The sequence below is a fragment of the Muntiacus reevesi genome, chromosome 6, assembly GCF_963930625.1.
Source record: "Muntiacus reevesi chromosome 6, mMunRee1.1, whole genome shotgun sequence".
Lineage (NCBI taxonomy): Eukaryota > Metazoa > Chordata > Mammalia > Artiodactyla > Cervidae > Muntiacus > Muntiacus reevesi.
The window spans coordinates 88323838-88341422 of NC_089254.1; the positions used below are offsets into that span (position 1 = coordinate 88323838).

General features: G+C 40.0%; 1 protein-coding gene and 1 pseudogene across 7 annotated transcripts in view; both read left to right on the plus strand.

Moving 5' to 3' along the window:
* Window positions 1–17585, plus strand: part of AHCYL2 (adenosylhomocysteinase like 2) — a 183665-nt gene that overhangs the window by 142290 nt on the left and 23790 nt on the right. For all 7 annotated transcript variants that reach the window (XM_065938737.1, XM_065938738.1, XM_065938740.1 and 4 more), the window contains exons 3-7: window positions 487–630; window positions 1074–1174; window positions 7836–7938; window positions 14098–14192; window positions 16773–16879. In XM_065938737.1, the coding sequence (XP_065794809.1) occupies window positions 487–630; window positions 1074–1174; window positions 7836–7938; window positions 14098–14192; window positions 16773–16879 (550 nt within the window). The remainder of the gene's footprint in view (window positions 1–486; window positions 631–1073; window positions 1175–7835; window positions 7939–14097; window positions 14193–16772; window positions 16880–17585) is intronic.
* On the plus strand, window positions 9311–11009 carry LOC136171133 (zinc finger protein 512-like; annotated as a pseudogene).

A 17585-nucleotide genomic window follows, 5' to 3' on the forward strand; every position in this document is an offset into this window, starting at 1 on the left:
ATGGGTTCCTTGTTTTCTAGGTCTTATCTGTTCAGCTACTGTACTAAAACAAATTACATCAGTGTTTAGGCAGCAAACAGAGAAGGGTAGCTAGGATCCCATAAACCCATAGGTTAATCACCATGATCTTGAATTAAGACTTTGAACCTATTGCTACCATGGAATAGCCTCTTTCTTCATTTTCAAAGACCTGTGCACTTTCTGAAGATAAAGTTAGCCCTAGAGTTTAAGTTAATGCTACCCAGGGGGAATATCTTTGGCAACCTCTCTCAGCTTCCTTTTCTGACCTGTGGATAGCACTTTCTACAGGTGATGACTGGATAGATGATGACTGAGACAGTTCAGTTCCTCAGTGCCACTTAAGTGCTTCCCAAACAGGTATATTTACAAGGTGCTAATTGCAAAAGAACCTCAGTTCACTCCATGATTTGGGGTTATGGAGGAAGCCATTTTTTCCCCTGAAGGTATTTTATCCTGTCTTTCCAGCGGCTTCATATACAGATAGCTCTGATGATGAGACCTCTCCTAGAGACAAACAACAAAAGAACTCTAAGGGGAACAGTGACTTCTGTGTCAAGAACATCAAACAGGCAGAGTTTGGACGAAGAGAAATTGAAATTGCTGAGCAAGGTAATGAAAGCAACCGCCTTCTTCTTTTTGAGTTGCCTGTGTCTTTTTGTCTGTTAATTCCCTTTTACATCCTGGGGTCTAGTAGTTTGTGAAATTTCAGTGAGATTTTGAAGGAAACATAACAAAAGAGATAGGAGTTCAGAAAACACTGTGGAGAGGGAGTAAACTCTAGTGGGTCTACAAGGAACCCCCTTACAAAGAAGAGGGGAGAGAGACTAGATGAGGGGACTGAGATACAGGAATCAAACACTGGAGAATTTACCTCTGAAAATCCCTTATAACAGAAAAATCAGCGTCTTGGTCCTTTGAGAAATCTAAAACTAGTATAACAGAGGACCTGATCAGGAAGGGTCTTATCTTAAGAGAGTACCTGTTTTTTTTGTTTATTCTTTGCCTCTCATCCCCCCCTCTAATATTGCTGTATATCTATTGGCCCTTTTCAGAAATGCCAGCACTGATGGCTTTGCGGAAGAGAGCTCAAGGAGAGAAACCTTTGGCTGGAGCCAAGATTGTGGGTTGCACACACATCACTGCTCAGACTGCTGTGAGTCCTTTTCCTTTCTCCATGTAACAGTAGTTAATGATAGCCACCAGCTATTGAGGGCTTGCACCATGCCAAGCATTAGGTTAAAAGCTTAATGAGTGTTAGTTCATTAACCCTCATAATGGCCTTCTAAAAGCACATATTCCTGTTTCCATTTTATAAATGAGGAAGCTGAGGCTCAGGGAGTTGAAGTAATTTGTCCAACATTATACAGCTAGTAAATCACATAATCAAGATTTAAACGTCAACATATTTGATTCCCAAACTTATTCTTCCTCCACTATTCTCTACTGTTTGCCCCTGCCTTCCCTTCCAGTGTCATTTCTAGCCGGCATCTCTGTGTAGGTTCCTTTCAGCTGCAAATAAGAGAAAACCTGATTCAACCTGGATTATGCATAAAGGGGCTCATTACATTACAAAGCTAGAAGTCCAGCAGCAAGGGGGGCTTCAGGGGAAGGCTTCCAGGGCTCGTTTTACCTGTCTGTGATTCTTCGGGAGCTGCCGTCTCTCTGTGCTCACTTCATCCTCAGGCTGATAGCAAGATGGTGACAACTCTTCAAGCCATCCCAGATGGACACAAAGAGGAAGAAAGACCATTTCTTCCTCTCTCCCAAGAGCAAGGAAACCTCTCCCAGAAGTCCTCCAGAACACTCTGTCATGTCATTAAGCAGAACTGGATCACATGCTCATGCCCCACCAGTCCTGGCAGGGAACTGGGGTTACCATGATGGGTTTAGATCCATAATTTTTACCTTTATCAGATTCAATGAACCCCTTTTCATTTAAAAAAATAGCTTGCAGTGCCCCCGTATTTCTTGAAATGAAATTCAGACATAACATAGCTAAGTACATGTAATTTTAAAAAATAAATGTAAAATCTTACTGAAATATGAAAGAATAATAAAAAGAAAGTAACAGTAAAATAACATATATTTCAGTGTGTAAGTGCTTGGGTACAAATATAGTCAGATATTTGTACTTATAGCATTATTTGAATGAGTAATATAAATGTATGTAATAGAAATGTGTTGCTGGTTCCAGAGTATCAGAGCAATACTGCCAGATTATATAATTTTCTGAAATTATAAACAACTTTTTGTAAAATTTCTGAATAACAACAATAAAAAGTATGTGTTTTCTCTTGATTTTTACATATGTTGCATTCTTGGGAAAACTCTTGCATTCTTGTATTAAAACTACAAACCATACTTTTGTTGATATGTAAAGTGGAATAAAGTTCTAAACGCAGATCATTATAAATAGATTTCTCACTCATGTGAACTTTTCATTGGCACATTTGAGAGTTGTACCAGATATGGCATGTGTTTTTGTTTTTGTTTTTTGCTTCTAGGAGACTGTCTAGTACTTTCTTTTCTTTTTTAAAAAATATTTATTTATTTGGTTGCAAGGGGTCTTAGTTATGGCACGTGGGATCTTTAGTTGTAGCATGTGGGATCTAGTTCCTTGACCAGGGATCCAACCCTGGCCCCCTGCATCAGGAGCATGGAGTCTTAGACCCTGGACCACCAGGGAAGTCCCTGTTCTACACTTTCAGAATGTCAAGATCCTTGGCCATACCCACTAAATGTCAGTAAGCCTCCCCTGCCAGTTATTGTGGCAGCCAAGAATGCCCCCATGGTCCACCAGAGTTGCTTTGTTGAGAACCACTGACTTAGAGTCATCATCAAAGCTGTAATACATATTAAGTTGCCTACCCTAATAAGACCACTACAGGAAATTAGTGTATTGAGAAGTTGTCTGGAATCTTTTATAGGATTTATAAGATCCAGATCACTTATATGGCTAGATTAACTTCCGAAGATTGTCTCCTAAGTGCAACACATATATTCACATTACTTATTAAGAATAGCAGAGATTCCTCAAGACACCAACAGCTGCTGTTAGCATCTTCCCTATGAGACTTTTCTGGGCTACATGTTCTCTGAGGTAGAGTACCTTGGTGACCCAAAATTAGTATAATAAATTGAAAAGCTACTCTTTGGGGAGCTGTAGACTGATAAATCAAGGCAGAAACCATCTTGGAACCTTTTTTGGGCTTCCCTGGTCAGGGACATGAGACTTCAGTGTAGTGACTTAAAATAGTAAGTGCTTCTGTCCTGTCTCATGTTGCTAAATTACAACTAGTTTCTTTTTTACCCCCTGGCTCACTGAATATTACCAACAATATTACAACAATATTACCAACCTGAATATTTTTCAAAGTTTTTTTTTTTTTCCTGCTTGGAGTAATCAAAATTAGTTTACCAATTTTATTATTTTCTTGTTCCCTCACCACATTTTTCTTTATCCTTTAAAAAACAATTACAAAGGAATTTTCCTTTGTTTTATTTCTAATCTCTTTATTTTTTCTGATTACTAAGATAGTTCATGTTCATTTTACAATATTCAAGCATTGTGTGTGTGTTAAGTCGCTTCAGTCATGTCCAACTTGTGACGCTATGGACTGTTGCCCACCAGGCTCCTCGTCCATGGGGATTCTCCAGGCCCGAACACTGGAGTGGGTTGCCATGCCTTTCTCCAGGGGATCTTCCCCACCCAGGAATGGAACCCATGTCTCCTGTGGCTCCTGCATTGCAGGTGGATTCTTTACCGCTGAGCCACTGGGAAAGCCCGTTCAAGCATTACCACAATCTATAATGTAGAAAGACAGTCTCCTATAATCCTGTGCTCCAGAAATAACTATCATAGTTTTTTTTAGGTGTATTTCCATAGTTCTTTTCAATCAGATTTCTTAGCTACTCTTTCTGAACAGTAGTGATTTAAAGTCAAGTTAAACCAGCTTCTAAACTCTGTCCCCCTCTCACTTCCACCTGCCTGCATTTCTGCTTGAGCCCTGATAGCCAGCAAGCAGTCTTGACTCATAGTTGTTTAAATAGTTCTTGTATTCTTGGTCCCAGTCACTTTTCTAGTTAATTTATATTGCTTTGTAGGTAAGTTTCAGTATGATTCTTTTGTTTGACACATTCAGAAATCCTAGTTATAGGAATTCAGAAATTCCTTAAGGTGAAAAGCAAAGCAGGAGAGAAAAAAATGGGATCAGATATTGAAAGGTAAGGAAATTAAGACATTAGAGTAGTTCTGCTATTAACTTACTATATGATCTTGGATAAATTATGTGAGGATATTCGCCTACATTAGTGGAGCTGTTTGCAAGTGTTCTTTTTTAATTGAGCATATTTCTAATTAGAGTTTTAATTTAGTATATAAATATTAGAAAATACAAATTTTTTTAAATGAAAATTATCAATACCCAGAGTTAACCACCATCAGAGAATTTTAAAACTTTTTCACCAAAGCTTTGTCCTTGTTGAAATAATTCTTAATCAAAGCAGTGGGGTGGTACACTACCTTCTTAAAAAGAAGCCTGTCTGCCTGTCTCCATCTTACTGATTGAAGTGAAGGTAAGTCAGGATTAAATCAGTGGATTCAGTTTATTATAATAATTTTTTAAATTTGAAATAAACATAGAAAAGTTACAAATACAGTACCAGATAACTTTTTATTTTCTGAACCATTTGAAAGTAAGTTTCCAACCTGATGGTGCTTCCACAAAGACTTTAGTGTGTATTTTCTATAAACAAGGACATTCTCCTGTACAACAAATACAACCATTCAAAATTAGGAAATTAACACTGATTCATAATTGCTGTCTGATCCTCAGGTCCCATTTGAGCTTCACTAATTGTCCAAATACTTTTTATAACCAGAGGATCTGGTCCCTAGTTATATGTCTCATTTAATTGTCATCTCTCTTTAGTCTTCTTCAGTGCTGGACAGTTAGTTGATCAGTCTTTGTTTGACTTTCATGACCTTGACACTTTAAAGATTATAGACAAGTTATTCTGTAGTATGTCCTTAATTCAGACTTTTATGATGCTTCCTCATTATTAGATTCAGTTTATGTACCTTTGGTAGGAAATGATGCTGCCTTTTTTGGGTTTTTTTTCACTTAATCCTATCAGTTGGCACTTGATCTCAATTTGTCCCATAACTGATGTTCATTTTGATCCCTTAATGGAGGTGGTGTCTGTCAGACCTTTCAGTTGTAAAAGTTATTTTTCCCCCTTTGTAATTAATAAGTATTTTGTGAGGTAGATATAAGAAACTGTGTGAATATCCCATTCTTCATCAAACTTTCCATTTATTCATTCGTTTTTTTTTTTAATGGAGTCATTGTTTCCTGTTTCACTTAAAGAATTATAATCCATTACTATAATTATTTATTATGATAAAAATCATTGAAAGTTTGGCCAGAAGGAACCCCTTAAATCTTGCTTCTGTGCCTTGTCTTTTGACATATCCCTTTCATTCTTTGAGCACTTCCTTGTTTCTGGTACAAGAGGATCTAAGCTCATCTTGTACATTCCCTGTCCTATCCCTGGAATCAGCTTCTTCTCCATGGAGCGCTGGTTCCTTTTCCTTTAGTGGATCTGTACACTAGTGTGCTCTTTGCTACTGGAGTGTTAATAGTATTGTTCCTGGATCCTCTTTCATTAATTTTCAAAAATAATTGCCCATTAACTCTTCATATATATCTTTTACCCTGTTCTCTCCTCCTTCCAGAACTCCAGTTACATGTAAATTAGACCATTGATGGTGTCCCATAGATCTTAGATACTCTCTTCTAATTTTTCTCCCACTCTTTTTTTCTTTCTCTATTTCAGTTTGGTGATTTCTATCGATCTATCTTCATGTTCACTGATTCTATCCTTAGATATGCCCAGTTTGATGATAAGTCTAATAAAAAATTCTTAAATCTGATACCTTAAAAAAATTGTAACATTTATATTTGAATTGTTTTTTATAGTTTACATCTCTTTGCTGAAATTCTCTATCTGTTCATGGATGTCCATCTGTTTCACTCGACTGCTTCCACATAAATATAATAACCATATTTAAAGTTCCTCTCTGATCAAACATTAGCTTATCTCAGAATCTGGTTCTTTTGAATACTTTCTTTCCTGACTATAGGTTGGGTTTTTTTTCACTTTTTTGGTGTCTTGAACTTTTATATTGAATGGTAGTATGTTAGTTCCCAGTATTGTCATGAACTGGTCTGGATTTCAATTCTGTTCTGTACCCAAGGCTACAAATTCCTCCAAGCCAGAGGGCCCTCAATTTTTCTGCTCCACCCTCAGGCTGTCAACTGCTTCTGCACATGGTTGCCACAGTGGGGCTCTCTCTTCAAGTGCATGTCCCCCCTGCAGCAGAAGAATGCTGCTCCTTGTTTTCTGGAGCTAGGCTCATAGTGAGAGCAATTGGGGTTCTTAAAGTTTTCTGGTCCAATCTCAGTCTTAGGCCGGCCTCTGTGAAGACAGGACTTTTTCAGTGTTCCCGCCACTCCTGTCTATAACAGCCAAATTTTTCCTTGTATCTGTGGTAGATCTATAATCAAATACCACTGTCCTTGAAAGTCAGATTCCCTGGAGATTATCAGTCCCTTTGCCGGATCCCCACATTGGTAAGTCTGGTGTGGCACCTAAAATCTTTACAACAGTGTCAGAACTTCTTGGTATTATTGTTCTCCAGTTTGTGGGTCGCCCACCTGGTGGGTATGGGATTTGATTTTAATGTGATTACGCCCGTCCTACCTTCTCATTGTGGCTTCTCCTTTGTCCTTGGCCATGGGGTATCTTTTTTTGGTGGGTTCCAGTGTTCTCCTGTGGTAGGTCTTGAGCAGAGATATTTTCCTGTCCCTCCTGGAGAATCAGTGGATTTTTACTTTCTATCAGTGTAGGGTCCTGGGCCCAAGAGGGTTTTCAGCTGCTTCCCAAGGAGCAGAAAGTTTTTGCTTCTACCCACCCCCAGAAGCAATGGGTCTTTGTCTTGCCCCTCATGGCAGGCATAATTCCTGCTCTTCTTGCTACAGTTTAGGACGTTTGCTTCCTCTGAGAGAAGACTGGGAAAGTGCCCAGATTTCATGCTTTTCATTGAGTACAGGCACTCAGCTCCCTGCCCCCAGTCTCTTTTGTGAGCTCTGGTTGGAAGCCCCTAGAAAAGAGCTTTCACGTGAGTATGAAATCTCACTGTGGCTCAGGCCACCAGATGTTCCAAACTGACATATTGATACTTTCCCACACTCAGTCTTTACTAATTCATTAAAATTGTAGTCAGTTTTTTCTTACTCTGTTGTATGACAGCCACCTCTTCCTCCTGCACTCTGACGAGGATGAAACTGTGTTCCCTCTCTCCCTAAAGGGATTTGCCGCTCTCTGTCCTTGGTTGCCTTATGAGCTCGGCTCTTTAAAAGTTACGGTTTTGTAGATTATGCAGCTTTTTCTTGTTTTTACAGTGGAAGCTTCTCTTTCAGCTTTCTACATCCTAAAGAGAAGCAGAATTATGATCTGGTGGTTTTTAAAAAGATGTGTGGCTCTGAAATCCTTGGTTTAATTGACTCTTGTAGAGAGGACCAATAGGTTAAATGAATAAAAGCATACAGCTCAGTGGGAACCTTCCTCATGCCTCCCCTCAACCCTTGCCCCATTCTCAAAGTGCTGAAGTTTCTGTAAAACACAAGTTGAAAATAACACTGGTGTTAGTTATTCCTAATGTACTTTCTCATTGTCAGATATATAAACTTAATTCCTTGACCAGCTGTTTGGCCTGTGCTTGCTCATCTCCTGCTGTTTCTTTAATACAGGTGCTTATGGAAACTCTGGGAGCTTTGGGAGCACAGTGCCGATGGGCTGCCTGCAACATCTATTCCACCCTCAACGAAGTGGCTGCTGCTCTAGCAGAAAGTGGTGAGACCTTTTGCACGTTCTCTTTGTCTCTGGCTAAAGGTTCCAAAAAGTTCCATTGTTTCAATGTAAATCTATAAGGAAAGTTGGCATTTAAAGTTGTCTTGGAAGAAATATTCTTTTTTTCTAAATGAAGTATAGTTGGTTTACAATATTGTATTAGTTTCAGGTATACAGTAAAGTGTGTGTACACACATATGCACACCTATATATTCTTTTTCCAGTTCTTTTTCACTATAGGTTATTATGAGACATTGAATGTATTTTCTTATGCTATATAGTAAATCCTTGTTGTTTATCTTATATATATATATATGTAAGATATATATACCATATATATATATATATATATGGTAGTGTGTATCTGTTAATCCCATACTCCTAATTTTGCCTGTCTTGCACCTTCCCCTTTGGTAGCCATAAGTTGTGTTCTGTGTCTGTGAGTCTTTCCATTTTGTAAATAAGTTCATGTATACTGTTTTTCAGATTCCACATATAAGTGATGTAATTTAATATTTGTCTTCCTCTGACTTAATTTACTTAGTACGATAATCTCAAGGTCCATCCATGTTGCTGCAAATGGCATTATTTCATTCTTTTTTCAAGGCTCAGCAATATTCTATTTTATATATATATATAATATATACCACATCTTTATCCATTCATCTGTTGATGAACACTTAGGTTGTTTCCATATTTTGGTGGGTCCCTATTCTTGATGAGGTTTCTCTCTTTCTGAACTTCTTTTTGTTAAATATAATCAAGGTAACTGTGTTGCTTTACAGTCACAAATATCTTCTTATGTCTAATATTCCATTATTAGTTAATACTTTGCCTTGCCTTACTAATATTAGAGCACCAGTGAACACTGTTCACTGTCTAAGGTCACATGGGGCTTCCCTGGTGGCTCAGCTGGTAAAGAATCTGCCTGCAATGCAGGAGACCTGGGTTTGATCCCTGGGTTGGGAAGATCCCCTGAAGAAAGGAACAGCTATCCATTCCAGTATTCTGGCTTGGAGAATTCCATGGACTGTATAGTCCATGGGGTTGCAAAGACTTGGACACGGCTGAGCGACTTTCACTTTCAAGGTCATATGGATTAGAAAAGAAAATGCTTCAGATATAATTTTGTGGTCCTACTGGTTTTTTCAGCAGTGTGCTCTGATTTAATGTTTGGTGCTTCTGCTTTAGCACTAAACAGGACCTGACCTGGCAGGCTAATATTCGAACACAACAGCCACTGACACTTGAAGGACAAAAGAAACAGAGAGGGCTCGCGGCCCCGACTCCACATCTGGGAGTGGAGAGGAGAGCAGAAGTGGCGTTGGTCTGGCTGGAGCCCTTGGGTGAATTTGTTAGGCGAGGAGAGGGAGTGATGTCTTCCAGACTCGGTGCAGTGCCCGCTACCCCGGGACCCCTTTAAGCAGCAGAGAAGCACGAGGATAATGGAAACTAAGAATAGTAGAACCCTTAAAGGATAATAGTTTCCAGTACACTGTCCCTCACGATGACTCCTTAAGTGGCTCATCATCTGCTTCGTGAACCAGTGAGTGATTTTCTAGCATCCTTCCGAAAATCTACCTACTGGATGAAGATGAGAAGGATCAAGTCAGTTGCTGCTTCCCATGTAGAAGGGTCAGATGGAGCATCAACCAAAGGAAAAAGGAAACCCAGGCAGGATGAAGATGAAGACCATCAGAGAATTTCCTCAGAAGAAGCATAAGCTTTGCTTTATGGGAGGAAGCAGCAACCTAAAGCTCAACCTTAATCCCAAAGCCCAGACTTGCTGTATTCGGAAGGAACCACCAGCTTATGCAGCAGGCAGTTTAGAGGAACAGTGGTACTTAAATATTGTGGATAAAGGCAGTGTCTCCTGTCCTACCTGCCAGGTAGTGGGGAAAAAGACCACAGACAGCTTAAAGAAACACATGGAAACTGCAAACAGTAAATGTTTACTTATCATCATTGTTGGAAACAGCTTCATTCACTAGCAGGGATGAAGTATCATGTCATGGTAAATCATAATAGCTTCCCCATTTTAAAGGCTGGAGATGAAATAGATGAGCCAAGTGAGAGGGAACGTCTCTGAACAGTTCTCAAGAAACTGGGAAAGCTGAGATGCACACATGAGAGTTGCTCTAGTAGCTCCACCAGCATCATGGGATATCTATACCATGTGAGAAAATGTGGCAAAAGGTCTGCTGAGCTGGAGAAGATGACCCTGAAATGTCACCACTGTGGAAAGCCCTGTAGATTGAAGATTGAACTCGTATATCACCTGAGGTCAGAGCATAGTCCTATATCCTTCTTTCCAGAATCAGGACAGCCAGAGTGTTTGAAGGAAATGACTCTTGGAGTCAAAGAGCGGAGGCCAAGCTCAGAGGCAGATAGCTGTATACCACCTGCAGGAACTGGCTTCTGCTGAACTGGCCAAGGAATGGCCTAAGAGAAAGGTGCTTCAGGATCTGGTACCTGATAATTGAAAGTTAAAATATACTCGTCCTGGGCTACTGACCTTCAGCCAAGAAGTACTACACAAATAGAAGTCAGATATAAAAAAATATAATCGCATTCAGTGTCCTAACCAGGGTTGTGAGGCTGTCTACAGTAGTGTATCTGGTCTTAAAGCTCACCTGGGCTCTTGTACATTGGGAAGGCTTGTGGCTGAAAAATACAGGTGTCTTCTCCATCAGAAAGAATTTGTGTCAGAGAGTGGTGTTGGGTATCACATTGACTGTCCACTCTGAGGACTGGTTTGTTGTCAACCCAACAGCAACTGAAAGCTTTGAGAAACTGGTGAAGAAGATAAAACAGCGACAGCAAGAAGAAGAAAAGCAGAGGCGGAAGCCCAGGAGCCGATGGTTTCTAAGGCAGCAGCAGCCCGGCATTAAGCTTCCTGAGACAGAGCCGAGTCTTAGAGTGGGGAAGGATCACAGCAGGAGTCATGAGGAACTGCTAGTGGCGACATCCTGTAGAGATGTACATACTCTAGAGAACCAGAGCAGGAGCCAGTGCCAACACAGTTCCAGAAAGTCAAGTCCCCAAAGATGAATCATAAATGAGGAAAGAAATAGGCAGTCAGTGTGAAAACACTCCTGGGAGAGTGGATGGAAGGCTGTTGTCACAGGGACCTGTGTGGAGAGGCCTGAGTCACGGGAGCCGAGTAAAGAGAAATTTACTATTTCAGCTGTTTGTGTAAGGCTGTAACACTCTCAGGTTCTTCCTCCAGTATAAATTTCACTGTTTCTTCTACTCATTCCTGTGAACCCTTCATCACCCCCACCCCCATCTCCTTTTTGATAGATTTTACTGATATTCTCATTGGAGTCCCCCTATTTTCTCTCATCGTGCTCAAAGAGCTCCCCCTTAAGATCTACTTGCCCTGTACAAGACCAAGAAACCTGTTCAATTAACCTTTTTATACTGGGGTATAGAATGTTCTTGGAAGTGCCATTGATTCTGTAGTTACTCCATCATCTATCTTATAAAATGATTCCAAACTTTTTTTTTTCCACTTTTCCAGTTGAGATTTATTCCAGAATGGTTTTACAAAGCTGACTTTAAACCTAGCACATCTCCACTTGTGAACAGTTCCATCCCTCAGCCCACAGACCAAAGAACCTAAGCAACTGCTCAGCTTTAAGTGTGGTATCAGCTAGGCTTTTAGTAGTGTTAGTCACTCAGTCCTGTCTGACTCTTTGTGACCCCATGGACTGTAGTCTGCCAGGCTCCGCTGACCCTGGGATTCTCCAGGCAAGAATACTGGAGTGGATTGCCATTCCCTTCTCCAAAAACTAACTTTTTAAAACCATACCGATTGATGATTTTGTATTTGTGATATAACAAGCCTAGAACCTAGAACTGTTGTCACTCCTTTAATAAGATTCCCCTGTCTGCCTGGGTGACAGAATTTATGGAAGCTATTGTCTCATTGTGGTTTTAGGATTGAAAGTGAGAAAATACTTAGAATAATAAAGCTAGACCCGCTGGACACAAGTTTTCCTGGGAAATACTTTGTCCCAGATGGCAGTAAGTAACCAGACCCACAGGCATGTTATTCAGCCTTAGGAGAAATATGTCTCACATAAAATGACTGGAAAGATGAAAGCAGCACAAATATATACCACCTCAGATCAACTTTCCTGCAATTTATCTTGTTCCTGCAGTTTTGAGGCTTGAGAAGTAATACCCTTTTGCCTCTGATATATTTTTTTTAAACATTAAACATTTATTTTTATTTATTTGGCTGCATAGAATCTTAGTTGTGGCATGTGGGATCTAGTTCCCTGACCAGGGATCGAACCCAGGCCCCCTATATCAGGAGTGCAGAGTCTTAGCCACTGGACCACCAGGGAGTTCCCTTGCCTCTGGTATTTGCCACAGAACGCTAATATTGCTGGTACTACCATGAAGATTGGTAGCCAAGGTGCACATTCCTCTCCCCTGGACTTGACCTGACCGTTAGTCTGCACTCTGTTAAGTCCTCGTATCTCCCTTTCGCCAAGGTCTGTCTCTGCATTTTCTGAGAATGTTGTCCTCTACCCTCTTTTTTAGACATTGTGTTCTGTCTTCTTTATAACCTGACACTTTGACACCAGGTGTAGATACCTATCTGGAGTTGGAAAGAAAAGTTCTTTTTCTGAACCTCATGCCTAGCCGATACTATCTGTTAGGCTGTTTCTCCTTCAGGATGGCTTTTCCTAGAGCATTGATTAGAGCAGCTCTGTTGTTGTATTTCTGAATTCTCTTCCCCTTTTCCATAAATATTGGTCTTCTATATTATTGCCAGTTTTTGTGGCTTACACCACATTAAAAGCCAAAGACCCTTAACCCTGATGTGGACCAATAGTGCCTTTTCAAAATCTAAAAGGCTATTACCACTATTAGCTGTTCTCTGTGCTCCTCCATATAGCCTTAAAATGTGGGCTTTTGTGAATACCACTTTGAGACACAGGAGCGTTGAAACCTGGTTGGGATACTGCCAGAACAGGTAGTTTTGAAACAAAGGAAGGATGTGGTCTGTCCACTCGACATTGTCATTGGCAGTTGCTCCCTTAAAGCCCTTACCATTCATGAGGATTGTCAGGGAGGAAAATGGAGAAGCTCTGTTACTTTCTGGTGAGTAAGATTTGGGGGATGTTTGGCAATGGCGAGAAAAATAAATGACTGTGTTAGAAAAAAAGAAATAGAGAAATTTGGACATTGCCGGTTTCTTGCGCTCCCTCTCTAATAGCACAACACAGATCAGGGTACAAAAAATTTGCTTCAGAGCTCTTGAGAAATTCTGGGAAAGTTCTGTATTGCATGTATATCTCTCCTTTTGCAAACACTGTCAACATTTCATTTGTTCTTTCATTTACATTCATTGATTTGTAAAATTTTTATTAATGTATAAATTATGTATAGAAAGTACACATATATAAATATGTAGTTCAATTAATTGTACATATACATTCATTTCTTTTTTTTTTTTCAACAAATGCTTATTGACTGACTCTAAGGGCAAATAAGAGAGTCTTTGCACTCAGAACATTATATTGTAGTTAAGGAGAAAAGACACATATACAAACAATGATAATACAAGGACATATATGATAATGCCACAACAGATCATAACCCACATTCAGTGTACCAGCGAGGGGCTAATAAAAGATCAGATTCCATGAGCGATCACCTACAGCTGAGTTAATAAGACTTCATTAGGAACATGACACTTAACTGGCCAGTGAAGTATAGCAGCATTTGAACAGAGGGAGAAGAGTGTAAGAGTTTTCCTGATGAAGAAGGTGGAATGACTAAGGTAGAGAAGCAAAAAAAGATCAAAATGTAGTTGGGAAATGGTGGGGATTCTAGTTGGACTAGATGATGAAGTATATATTTCTAGTTTCCTCTTTTTTACGTTTAGTCATAATTTTAGCATCCATCATACTCTTGGCCCTTTTGTTTGTCCTCTTTGGTCTAACAAGAATAAAATGACTACCAAAGGTGAAGGAATGGATAAAGGGGCTGAAGACAATATTTAATCAGTGAAGAATGTCAGCCTAAGAAGTACAGCAGAACAAGTTTGGAACTAGGAAAAACTAGCATCTCATCTTCTTGCCAAAACTGAGGGTCAGCCCTTTTTTCAGGCTTTAATGGTTTCTCTTTGTTCTTTTTTCTCAGGATTTCCTGTGTTTGCCTGGAAAGGAGAGTCAGAAGATGACTTCTGGTGGTGCATTGATAGATGTGTGAATGTGGAGGGCTGGCAGCCAAACATGGTGTGTTAGATTTCTGTTAGCACAGTTCATTGGGACCTGGGGGTACAGGGAGGGAGGATGTGGTCTGGGAAAGGGTTTCCCAACAGGAAGGAAGGAAGGAAAATGTTTCCTTTTTCATCTGATGTACTTGGGCTTCCAGCAGAACTAGATGCTTATGCTTAGGACATCCCGAGAATATTAAACCTCTTTATAGCCTCAAAGTGCTTATAATTGTCAGTGTTGATCTTAGAAGTGCTCATATTCATCAGCAACTTTAAAATACTGCTCCGGGTTCACACATGACTGGTTAAAAAGTAAGATGAATGAGTTATTATCCCCCAACACTGCTCACCAGCACCTCCCCCAACACACACAGCTCTTGTGGTACATCGCTTTCTCTCTAGAATCACATGCTAAATTTATAGTAAACCTGAAGGGATTCCAAGTTCAAATTTCTTTATTCATTTCTCCCCTTAGGAAGTTGGGGCTTTTAATTTTTGCTTAGTTTTTATTTTTGTTTAACTTTTTTTAAAGTGCCTGAAGGCTGATAGCATCTTAGATTCATAAGGGGAAGTGCAGAGCTGCACAAATACGATGCACTCCTACTTTGCAAACCTTTCTGGATAGGAGTGAGATGAGAAATTAAGGAAATCAACTAAAAACAAGAATCCTTGAAGCTCTGGTCCAACTATTACTTGCTGCTAAAGACTGCAGAGCAGGCTTCACCTGGGAGACAGAGGGAGAAGCAGCCTGTCTTTCTAGATTCTGTGATGCAGGTCACAATGCACCAAGGGTTGATTTGAGGAAAACTGGATTAAAACCTTTGTATCCTCAAAGGGAGGGAGGAGTTGGCTGCACGATGAGTCAGCTCATTCCATCAGAGTTTAACAGTGCCAGAACGGAGTGTGACTGACAGAGGTTCTACTGGGAATAAAACATTAATTGTATAGTCACAATCATAGGGAGGACAGGGTATTGTACATAGCAAGCATTTATAGACTGTAGATCAGCACAAACTGCTGGAAAGGCTGACAAAGTGAGTAAGACAAGGATAAGAACTGTGACCCCAGAAAACAGTACCCACCATCTTTTTTGGATCCTGTAAAGATCTAGTACTTTTACTTGCTCGCCAACCTCAGGAAGATACCTGGGTAACAAGAATTTTCTGCAGTAGAATGACAGGCTGAGAATTATAGGCTCTATTCATTAAATAAATATTAGGGATAGCAACCACCTGCCTGTATTTGAAATCTTTGTTAAAAGGAAAAAGCGGATGAGAATAGTTATTCTAAGATAGTCTTTCCTGTATAGCATATTTTGTATTCTAGGGATCAGAGGCTGCAAGGAAAAACTCCATGAGGGATTTCATACATGTAAACAGGGAGAGAGAAATGCAGTCCCTTAGGGACTCTGTTCTGAGGATTTCTACCACAAGAAAAACAGAGCACTGACTTTACAGTATGGAGCAAGTGTAAGAGTGAGTCCAGCCTTGGATCTCTGCTCTCAAATAAGATTTGATGGAATCAGAGAAAACAGATCAACAGTAGGAGCAAAGTTGGGAATTCCCTGGCAGTCCAGTGGTCGGGACTCCATGTTCTCACTGCCAAGGGCCTGGGTTCAGTCCCTGGTCAGGGAACTAGGATTCCACAAGCTAAGTGGTGCAGCCCAAAACAAAACAAAAAAACAAGGGCAGAAGCAAAAAAGAGAGGTCAGGTATTAGACACAAGGTTGGAGATTGTGTGTAGGCAGGGATCCAGGATGGCACCTTGACACTTGTAGTGGGGTTAACTGATGGAACTGCAGAATGGGCATGTGCCAGCAGAGGGCAGCTCAGTCCTGTTGGTCTTTCTGGGAGAGTGGATTTGACAATTTGGAAAGTCCTGCCAAGCATTTCTGACAGCTAGGTAAAGGGCTGAAATGCCACAGCCTACTGCCTAATCGTATTCTAAACTGATCTTTCTTTAGCTTATTTATAATTCAGAAATTTTCCTCTGCTGATGAAAGCTCCAGTGGGCACAGCTTTGTGTTTGTCTTTAATCCCAACCTGAAATAGTGATGAGCTGTTCAGAGGCATGCTTGCACACCTACATGCTGCACAGTTCCCTAGTTATTTTTAATTTGGTTTATAGAGAGTGTGAGGTTGTGCTAGGCAAAACCCTACAGTGCTGCCTGAGCATTTTGGGTAGGAGAATGCCTGTACTTTGGGAGAAGTAAAGGATTAACAAATACAGTTTTCTAAGCCATTGTTCTGGGAGAGAGACTAATTATCTGGTTTTACTAAGCTTTCACTGATTATATTCAAAGTCCTGAATTTAACTAATACAAATATGCTATTAGGTTTAAGCTTTCTGACTATCTACAGTCAAGAGCTAGTGGTCTATATAATCACTTAAGCTATTACTCCATATGAAAATCCTCATTGCATGGCTATATAGTTTGATCCTAGTAGGTATGTCATTTGGGAAGTTCACTTGGCTGTGAGAATTACAGTTGACCTTTCATCTCACTACTGTTTTCTTCTGTATAATGACCAATGTAAATTACTTGGTATAACCATTTACAAAATTTTAAATATGACATTATTGATGCTTATTTTTCCAGATCTTGGATGATGGAGGGGATCTTACTCACTGGATTTATAAGAAGTATCCCAACATGTTTAAGAAAATCAAGGGCATAGTGGAGGAGAGTGTTACCGGAGTCCATAGGTAAGATTTGACATAGGCATGCTGGCTTTATGCAGCCTGGACATATGTTCATGTAATCACATACTTACAGAATTGTTGTTGCTGTTTATTTGCTAAGTCATGTTCAATTTTTTGCAGGTCCATGGATGGTAGCCCACCAGGCTTCTCTGTCCATGGGGTTTTCCCAGAAAGAATAGTGGAGTGGGTTGCAGTTTCCTTCTCCAGGGGATCTTCCCGACCCAGGGATCAAACCCAAGTCTTCTGCATTGGCAGGTGGATTCTTTTCCACTGAGCCACCAGGGAAGTCCAGTTATAGACTACATTATATTAAAAATTATAATGATGCTCTGAAATGATGAGATCCAAATCTACATACTTGTGTTTTAAATTAACAACACAAATAACAAACTTAAAATAGTGAGGAGTGGATAGGGGAACAAGTGTGGGCCTCATGTTTTCTAGCATTGTAATACAATGACTGCTTGTCTTTTTTGGACAAATTCACTTATTGAACTTCTGCATTGAACCAATAACTGCTCTAAAAACCATGCTAGGGATTTCGCAGTGGGGAAAAAAAATCCTGGTCCCTCAGAGAGCTTACATTCATACATAGAGAGCAAGTATTTAGGGTTCTGTTTCTCAAATGAGTCTTAATTCCCTAAATACAATTGTAACCATTTCTGTTTCCTATTATTTACCCAGAAAGAGATAAAGTATGAAAGTTTTG